This window comes from Merops nubicus, unplaced genomic scaffold, assembly GCF_000691845.1.
Source record: "Merops nubicus isolate BGI_N331 unplaced genomic scaffold, ASM69184v1 scaffold3896, whole genome shotgun sequence".
In the NCBI taxonomy this organism is placed as follows: domain Eukaryota; kingdom Metazoa; phylum Chordata; class Aves; order Coraciiformes; family Meropidae; genus Merops; species Merops nubicus.
The window spans coordinates 20,010-29,835 of NW_008614178.1; the positions used below are offsets into that span (position 1 = coordinate 20,010).

Sequence of the window (9,826 nt, forward strand, 5' to 3'; positions counted from 1 at the left end):
GGGAAATATGTTTAAGAGCTGCTGCACAAATAAGAATTTGGCTCAAATAGGTTTCTTTTAGTTTTGCAACTTGTTCCTATTCACGTGTTGTCCCTTCCCTATTTCTACAGGAGACCAAGTAATTATATTTAAATAATTGTTCACATTTTGCCACCACTGGAATCAATCATTCCTTTTCGAGTACCAGTATGTGGTGGCAACATTAGAAAACTTTGGATGAAAAGCTGCAAGTAGAAGGACTGAGGAGAAACAAATGATTAAGAGCCAGTGGCACCTACCGCTTTAGAGCAGACACTTTTTTGGGAGATTTCTTTTTCAGTTTAGGTAATGACCTGTCTTGTTCAAATCCTTCATTGTCCAAAAGCTGTCGCATGGCTATATTGGCAAGCTGTTCCATTAGTTTAAATGTCTCACTGATATTAAGGAATACTGAGAAGAAATGTTCACTTGACCTTGTGCTCACTTTGATCATGTCAGGGAAGAGAAGTGTAGCATTCTTCTCAAGCTGAGTGATATCGACCCAGCGGATCACTAACTTTGCTGAACAGAAGCAAACAACAGAAAAGATTCAGTACAAAAAAATATCATTTTACAGCATTTATCTTCCTGTTCCTACAAAATGTATTCAGCTGAAATTTTCTTGCGTCTTGAAAAGGTGGGAGGACAGCACAAATAGACCCAGCTTGTAAATACAAACTATGATCACCTAAGAAATAGCAGATAAAAGAGTTTAAATATCATTTACTTCTGCACAGAACACCATGCAGAAGCATTACAAAGCTAGGTGGGCTAACATAATTTCTCACTGTCACAACACTTGCCCAGACCCTGAAGCCCTCTTCTCTTACAGAAGCAAAGAAACATAAAGGCATCAGAAAGGCTCGTGTTATTTTTACACATTAAAAAGTTTCAAATATTACAGTAATGAGAGATCCTTGGCTTTTCTTCCAACACCACTAGAGGTTAGGATAATGTCTTTTAAACAGGGACTAAATCAACATCTATTTTTGTCAAAAAAACCCCAAACCAAACCAGTCATTCATGAGGGTTTGTTTACACAGCTAAATAGAAAGGCCTGGGACTGATCCACTGCCCATAACCAAGCACTGCACACCTGCTCATCTCCACACTGCTTAGAATTAACTCCCTCTAGAGCAGACTGGATGCACTCACACTATGTAGTTCTTCATCCTGGGTCTCCTCTTAGCTCTCTGTGATGCTCTGGTTTGTACAAAAGCAAGTGTGGCATTTGGGGTTCCAAAGTCTGCCAGAGTAGGATTGAGGGATTGTATAAGAGCAAAGGAGCCAAAACTGGCGTGTGATCTCATCCCTATTCCCTTGTGGGCACAGTACCTGAAGTGAGCCATGCCTCTAAATAATGCCTAGCTATCATTTTATGGGGAACTACTTTAATAAATCTAAACCAAACAATGGAGCAAACACACAGTTAAGCAGTGTGACAATCAGGGAATTGGTCCCTGCTCCTCAGCAGTGTCTTCACACACGCTGAGGTGCAGCAGGTGAACAGCAACAAACTACAGAAGATTTCCCAACAATTCTTCAACCTCCAGACCACGACTCCACTGTAAAACATACCTTCCCTGCCCATGAGGAAAGAATAAAAGCAAAGGTGATTAATGCTGAGATACACCCAGCCCTGACGGGGAACCTTCCCCTTCCAGTAACTGCAGGAGTAGTAGTTCACTAATTTCTCTTCTTCTGGCATCCCAAACAGCTTGTGAAATTTCACTATGGCTTCCTTAAACTTTTCTGTATCATCATCCTCCTTGATGCCATTGATCTTGTTGTACTCGGCGATGATGCCCTGGTGGGGAGTGAGAGAAGCACAGAGCAGGTCAGCTGCCATGGGGGTCAGGTATCCTCATCACCACTGCTCTCTGGGCCTCAGGCCACAACACTTGTTGCAACCTCAGGCAACTCTTTTCCTTAGCTCTTATTCTTCTGTTCATTCTTTTGCTTATATATTTAGTTTATTTAAGGCTGTCTTTCTGATGACCTTGCTCCCTCCTGTGCCTATGTAAAAACCACTTGCCAGTACCCTGTTTTAAATTAACCAGCCTATCTCAAATACTTCTAACAACTCTGTAAAGCACTTAGATCTAGAATATTTTCCCCTTCCATATAAATATGCTTTCCTAAGGAGACAAGGATAGGATTTCACCAGCAAATTTTCTTCTAAAGTGAAGGAAAAAAGGAAAAAAGGATCTGTTATTTATTAGGGAAAGTATCAAACTACTTTTATGTCTCTTAGTGGACCTGGAACAAAAGAGAACAGGAGGATGGAAAAAATCAGCCACACTTTCAGGTGCAGAGAACCATCAAATCAGAGTGACAGCAGCCTGGTGAAAAGCTGCTTTTTGACACCTCAAAGACTACAATTCCTTCTGTCCTATACTGATATTTTGGTGTAGTCACTGATTTTCCCAGTATCTTTTATAAATATTCTCTATTGCTTTCTATAATGATGTTATAAAAAGTAAAGTGACTTTTTACCTTCAAATTGCTCCACATTTATACTGAAAGCAGAGTGTAAGAGAATGAACCATCATTCACATTTAATATTTATCCTACTCTAAAAGGGGTAACAATTTCCTTAAAGGATTACATTTCATAAGACAAATGTCTTCTCACATGTTTCCATGATCATCTATAGTCCTAATATCTGATTCACTAGTAAACCACAACCAACCAGGGGATTCTTAAGATAGCTGACTTACTACATAAAATGTTAAAAAAGGAAAGAGACAAGAAGGAATGGGCTGCTTACAATCCATCTTTTACTAAAGTATTTATTTTTAGATTAATTCTTGAGTGGGAAAAAATATTTTACCAGTATAGCTACTATTTCTCCTATAAGAAAAAAATTCTGTAAAACCAAGTAAACAAACAAACAAAAAGAAATCCACCCAAACCAGCAAGAAAAACAATGCAAGCAATCAGCAACCCCTAAAACCTGTATGAAGTGTAAGTGCCAACCCTGCAAATTGAACTCACAGAAGAGGGTGAGGAGACATTATGAGTATATGAGAAAAAAATAATCAAAGCTTTGCACTGGAAAAGCATTTACATAGAAAACTGTCAAAGTTGAAGATGGAGGCAACAGTGCACTTAATTTTAGAACATACAATATTTGAAGCTCTGACTATGTATTTTTAAGTATATATTTTTTAAAATCATGCTTCTATAGTTACATTCATTAATCCTAGTTTTCCTAAATTTTACACACAGGTTGCTACTTAGAATCTGGTTTTCCCTTAAAAAAGGTGGGGCAGCCTGGAGACTCCCAGGTCAAATTTGGTTAGAATTCATGTCAGTTCTCCATCACATTTATCATTAACAACATTTATAAGAAAATACTTAACTACCTGTATTTTTCCTCTGACAAATGTGTTTATGTCATTCTCATTTTCAAAGATTGAAAGAGTTTGCAACAAATTCTGTTCAAGCCACTCCCAGTGTTCAGTGATTTCCTTCCTTGAGCAACCTGTACAGAAAAAAAAAATCCCCAAAAGTCACAAAATAAATAATTCACCAATGTCAACATCCTCTTATCAGAAACAAAAGACTCCAATAAAGGTTGCCAGTAACTGGAGATGCAATATTTCATCAGAGGCTGTGTCCCTGGAAGTTCCAAAATTTTCTCCCATGGTCTTTAATTTCATAGTAATTAGGTAGGAGTCTTCAAGACCATTGTGTGAGAAGCACAAGTGACCTCTGTCAGTGTCATGAGCAAAACCCCTCTGCATTTAGAGTTCCAAACACAGTAACAACATCAAGCTGCCCACAAGGAGTTAGAAAAGGTCTTATCTGCATCTTTTAGGACTCATAAAACACACCAACAGCTGTATATTCTACCACTAGTTCCTAATTCTTCACCATTATATAGATCCATAAATTGTGAAATAATGATAAAATTCCAAGAGCAAAGCTGAAAAGGATCATTTCCTGACAAGTCTATTACAAGGTCTCTTCCTAAAAAGAACAGTGCTGAAAGACCTTTAAAAAGCTCTGTCTTTTTAGGGGAAGAGGGTTGTCAGAGGTGATTTAAAGATGAAAGAATAAACTGAACTTTGATGACTCTAGTTTGCTTAGAAGACCAAAATGGGTCAAGTGAGGTATCTCTGATACTGAGGAACTGGCATATATGTAGTGTGTAAAGTAGAACAGGCCAGGGATGAAAAAGCTTCTTGTATGAACTATATGTGCACTTTTTTCCTTCTATTTTACTTGAGATGGATTGTAATGAATATAAACTTCCATTTTGGCCCTGTTCTCAATGTCCTGCAGAATAGAGTTGCTGGTGCTCTTCAAGGTTTCCCTGTACCCACCCTGAAGGAAGATTTACAGAAATTCACAGGAAAAAAAGTTCCCCCCAAAAAGGATCTTGAAGGACTTGTGTCAAAATTATGTCAAAAGGACTTTTAAGTATTTTCTGAAAATAATGTTACATATTCACATAGGAACATTTGTGCCTAAAGCTTGATTAAAACTATCTCAATCCAGGTAGAAAATACCACAAAAATGACATCACCTTTTTGTTCAAATCATAGATTTGGCTCATTTCACTCAGAAGTAGCATGTAAATGTACATACCTGCTAATGCCTACAGAACCCAAAAGTGAAGGGGGTCATGTGAAGCAATCATTAGAGATTAAATTAAAACAAGCTGTTGCTAATAACTTCTTCAGCTTCACTACAGGTACAAACAGTCACACATCTGTGCCTAAGTGGTTCCATAGTTTGCAGAAGAACTCAATGCAACCATGTTGAATTCACACTAAACAATTGTTTTCCTTGTTGTTCAGCAACAAATGATGGGGGGGGAGATGTTCTTTCCACAGTATACAATCAGAGCTTTACACAACTCGGATGAAAGCAACAGAAAGCAACATTCTGTGCAACTTCCAGGGGAATTGCACAATTCTAATTGTAGCATGGATGCATAAATCACATTGCAGAGCAGCCTGTGTACGTAACCAGTATTACAGAACCACAAGGGATCACCACTGCTGCTTCTCCTTAGAATTACTGGATGCAACCAGACCTTTCTGGAACTCAGAAGGTGGTCTGAAGACTCACTGATTTCTTCTTGGCTGTAAAAATCAGTGATGAAATACATGAGCTGTATATACCCAAAATGAGGCTGTCATTGGAAATCTCACTCATGTCCTGAAGAGCAGTGACAAGCAGAGCAGACACCAATTCATGAGCAACTGTTTCTTAAAGCTGTCTACTGCTTCTTTGTGGTTCATCAATTGTTTTTCATCACTTCTTATGAAACAGCTTTGATTGATTATTCTCAGCCTGTAACAACCCATCTCATTGTTTCCATGGCTTTTTGTCTCCACTATCTTACTGTTTACTCTCCCAGTCTCATCTACAGCAGACCATGCCACTGGGCCAAACCCACATCCCAGCTCTCATCACTTTATCCTGACAGTTTAGTCTTTTCTCTTTGCTTTCTTCACTCAGGATTACAGATTTTTTTTTTTTTCTGTGGTGTTTTAAACTACAGCTCTATTTTAACTCTGCTACTGGGAAGTCTTCCCTTATCTGAGCACAGCAGAAATATTCACCATTTTGCCATCATTGGCCTTTTAGGCCAATTAAGTGGCATCTCTGACTCTCAGGGATGGGGAAAAGCCATTTAACAATTAAACCACTGCACTTTGGAATACAGAGCTCTCAAGACTGGCAGGAAATAGAAGGGAAAATAGCTCTAATAGTAGACTAATCACTTCTTGCCCTCCTCTAAATGGCTCAGCTTATAGTGTGCTCCATGGCTGCAATGGTGTAACGTTGGCCAGCAACCCTGGTAGACTGAGCTGGTCTCCTCAGTCTTCAGGGAGGAAACTAAGTGGGTTACACAGAAGCTGGAGAGCTAAGGGATGTCTAGACCAGAAGAGCTGGGTAGAAGAAAGATGCATAGTGCTGGAGAGAGGATGGGAACGGGCAATTGCTTGGCAAGGTGGGTAAAGTAAGAGTATGAGAAACATGGGAACATCTCTGGAAGTCAGGGTTAGATTTCTAGCATCTGGATTGGTTTGTCTATGTGAATCACATTCCCTCTGTGACCGAATTCAGGACTGAGAAGAAAATTAACAAGTCATGCTTTCAAACACTCAGAAGTATACTGTCAGTATTGATTCAGTCAACGACTGAGAAATAGGAATGGCTTGAGACAGCTGATGAGGGTGTCACATCCAGTCTTCTCTTCCAAGTAGATACTTCCCTGAGATGCTGATCAGTCAACCTGAACTGCTGCTGCTAACAGGATGCATTGCAAGAGAATTTGCAGCACTTCTGGGAGCCTAAAATAGTCTTGCCAGTAATGGCAAGTTCAGGAGTGGACTGGCAAAACCTCAATTTACACAGAGGCAAAGACAGTTATGGCTGGTGGAGTCAACAGCACTCTAAAACAAACTTGTAGCTTTGCTAACCAAAGCACATGGGCTTTCCTGAAAAACTCTCCCAAGGCATGTGATAAAAATTCAAGGTTGGTGCTTTAAAATAAGCCATAATTAATTTTTTTCCACATGAAATACAGTTTTAGAAACTTCTGTGGAAATGAATATAATTATCATTACCACTAAAACCCCCAAATGCTACAGCAATGGTTCTATACCAAGAAAATTCACATTTAAGATGAATTATAAACAAAACTGGGGTCTAAATATAACTCAAATAGTAATTTTATAGCAATCAAAACCCCTTGGATTATTTTTTACTCTCAGAATAAGTCTTGTACAGTACAAGACCAAATGTCATGCAGCATGAGTGAACCAGGAAACAATCACAATTCTTCCAGTCCCTCTGTATAGCTACTTACTGAAGAGGGAGATTATTGCTTTATGAATAGCAAAGGAGAATAAAACAAATTCCTGTAAAAATAAGAGATTACAAGTACCAAATAACCAGCAGCCTACCCCTGAGAACAGGGGTACAATGCAGGACAAATCAGAGCTAAATAACATAACAAAATGCAGCCAAATCCCTTAGTAACCTGCATAATGGCAACAACTCTTGATCCCTTCTGAAGGAATTGCTTTAATTGCAAATTCATAAAATAACCACAGCACAGAGCCTCAGGCAACACTGAGCTGCTCAGCTTCAGGATTACACAGGTAAAGAATTTGCTCTCTGTAAAATTTTACCTCCCTGTAAGAGCCACACTGTTCCCCCAGGTGACAATGCTAAGCCAGTGCAGTTTTATAATTTAACAAAAATAACTGAGCCAATCAACCAGCTAGACATTAGGAGACTAAAAACTTTTAGGAGACTAAAAACTGAAGAAACAGATATATGTTAAGTATTTTACCAATTTCCATTAGGGTAAGGATTCAGAAAAACCCTCACAGCTCATCAGCAGCATATATTTCTACACATATTTGTTTATTCTGGGGCCACAACTCATCTGCCTTCAATTTTGTGCTTCTCATTATCTGAGGGCAGTCACTGTAGGTATAAAATCATCATTATCTACAGATGTCATGCAAAAAAACTCTGAAAATGCACTCAAAGTGACACAGCCTATTTACAAAGTCTTAAAAAATTAATTGCTGTCTATGTCATCATACAAATACCCTTGAAGAAACACTATTTTGTTGAGAGCTTTGTGATGTGTTATTTTTTTTGGCAGGAAGTCTGCTAACAGCAAGAGAATTTGTGCCCTTAGTTGCTCCCTTTCAAGTCTGAGGGAGAAAGGTGCTTCCCAGTTGCTGTGCACTGACATCTGAATGAAGGGAAGCAAGGATTGTATGTGCACTTGCAACTACTGCCACTTGTGCACAAATACAGTAAATAAACATACTGGTGAGTACTTTTACCCTTCTTTCTCCCAACTCAGATCCATGGAAAGCTGACATGCAAGGTCCCATTACTTCTGGTCACAGCAGAGTAGCTAACAGCTCAAAACAAGCTGTTAAATGGAAATTTGGAAACTACCTTCATAATATTAACAATTTCACTAATATCAGTTTTTACTGTTAGTGGTCACTAAAGGCAAATTATGTTGTATGAATTTTTAAATCTTCACTGAGGTGGTACTAATAGGTGTGGAAGGAAAATAAGCTGTTTAAATTGATGTTTTCTTTCCAATTTGAATTCATCAAAAGTAGCAAGAAATACTTATGGTAAGCCATTAAAAAACTTCCTACTGGACCCAGAATGTGACAGAGCTTTGGTATCACCTTTGTCAGAAACATAAATCTAGTGCTCATAAGAACAGAACCTGCTTTGAACTGATAAAATTATTACATCTATGGCAAGCCTTCAGCAATCCCTCCTTCTCCTCCCTTCCCAAGAGGCATTTGTCTGGAGGAAGAATTACCCAAATAACCTAAATGTCAAATTTTACTGGGAAAATGGACAGAGATGAGAGGGCACTGTTAGGCCAGATGAAGTCTACAGCTTCATTAACTAGTATTTGAGTGTCAGGCAGCACTGGGAGTGCTGGAAGTCACCAGTCTATTAAAGAGATGACAGGCATGTATGCACTTCTCATCTGTCCTCTTCCTCCAGCTTCTTTCAAATGCAGAGTTCTGGCTGCTGCCTAAAACAGCATTTGACACTTTATACCTAGAGGAGCTGCATTCAGAAGTTTCCATTTGCCAGGATTGAAAAGCAATACTCCTAAATACAACCAGAGATTTAACCACACAGTGCCCTAGAGACCAAAAACTTCTCCAGAGTTGTGGTACTCGTGTAAGAACATACACTGCTGTACTTCACTCTAACCTAGCTACCATCTTGCTGAATTTCCAAGCACATCATGTGTAGAAGGACAACATACTATCTGAAATAAATGTGCAGAGGAGGTGAGTATCCCTGGAATCTAGATGGTGTTTATGCTGGAGGAGACTGAGCTCACTATGCAGGAAAGGCCATATGGATAGTCAGTACTCAAGTGAGTGCTGGGGCTGCACTATCTTCCCAGTTTCCATTTCAAGAGACATCAGGAATCTTGTCTGGGTCATCTGGGGGCTATAAGCCAGGTACTCCTCCCACCATACTCCTTAGAGATACCTCCTCAGAGGAAGGCTGCACTTCAGAAGTGCCACAGGAGTGAGCCACGGGCATGGAAAAGAATATGCAAGGAGGAAGAACAGACACTGGGCTGCTTGTCTGGGAACATCTCTGGGAGATGAAGGGTGGGAGACAACCTGGTCACCTCTGGTCTTCCTCAATCATTGTGTGGTACACATGCACACACTGGCATTCAAGGTGTGAACACGAGATCCTCTGGAGCTTCTTCGTTTAACCACTAGAGCAAATTTTCCTCCTGACCCATTTACCTGTCCTGAAATAACTTCACTCAGCAGGCAGGATGCTCTGCAGCTATGTGGCACAGCATCCAGGAAGCATAAAAATCCCCACGTCAGTGTGTTTGTCCTTACCACAGGCAATAGTCCAATAGACCAAGGAGTCTGGTGCCTGGTAGAGAATCCGATACGGTGCCACTCGGGCACTGGAGTCCAACACGACATCAAGAGTACCCACAAGGAGACCTAGGAACAGAAAATTCTGATGAATACACAGCGATGCATCATCCAAGATCCCACAGGAGAGTGCTCCACAGCCCCCTCTCCCCCTTCCTTTTCACCCTCCACAGCAAAATGCAGACCTGAGGATTCATCCCCACACTCGTTGCCTCGTGTTGTAAAGGGGGAAAGTAACTCAGCAGGGAAAGAATCTGCAGTTTCAACAAGACTTCAGCTCTTAAATATACATCTGTTCTAGTATAAAGGCAGACAAATTGAAGCCAAGCAGAATGTAACTGTTTTACAAATCCATGCTTAACTTATTT

General features: G+C 39.8%; 1 protein-coding gene across 1 annotated transcript in view; it reads right to left on the minus strand.

Annotated features, from left to right (window-relative positions):
* The window catches only part of TBC1D9 (TBC1 domain family, member 9 (with GRAM domain)), a gene marked incomplete at both ends in the record, with an annotated part of 29,191 nt that extends 19,664 nt beyond the window's left edge, over positions 1–9,527 (minus strand). The window contains 4 exons of the mRNA XM_008942116.1: positions 279–540; positions 1,597–1,825; positions 3,387–3,505; positions 9,417–9,527. Coding sequence (XP_008940364.1) covers positions 279–540; positions 1,597–1,825; positions 3,387–3,505; positions 9,417–9,527 — 721 coding nt within the window. The remainder of the gene's footprint in view (positions 1–278; positions 541–1,596; positions 1,826–3,386; positions 3,506–9,416) is intronic.
* Between the last annotated feature and the right edge of the window lie 299 nt (positions 9,528–9,826).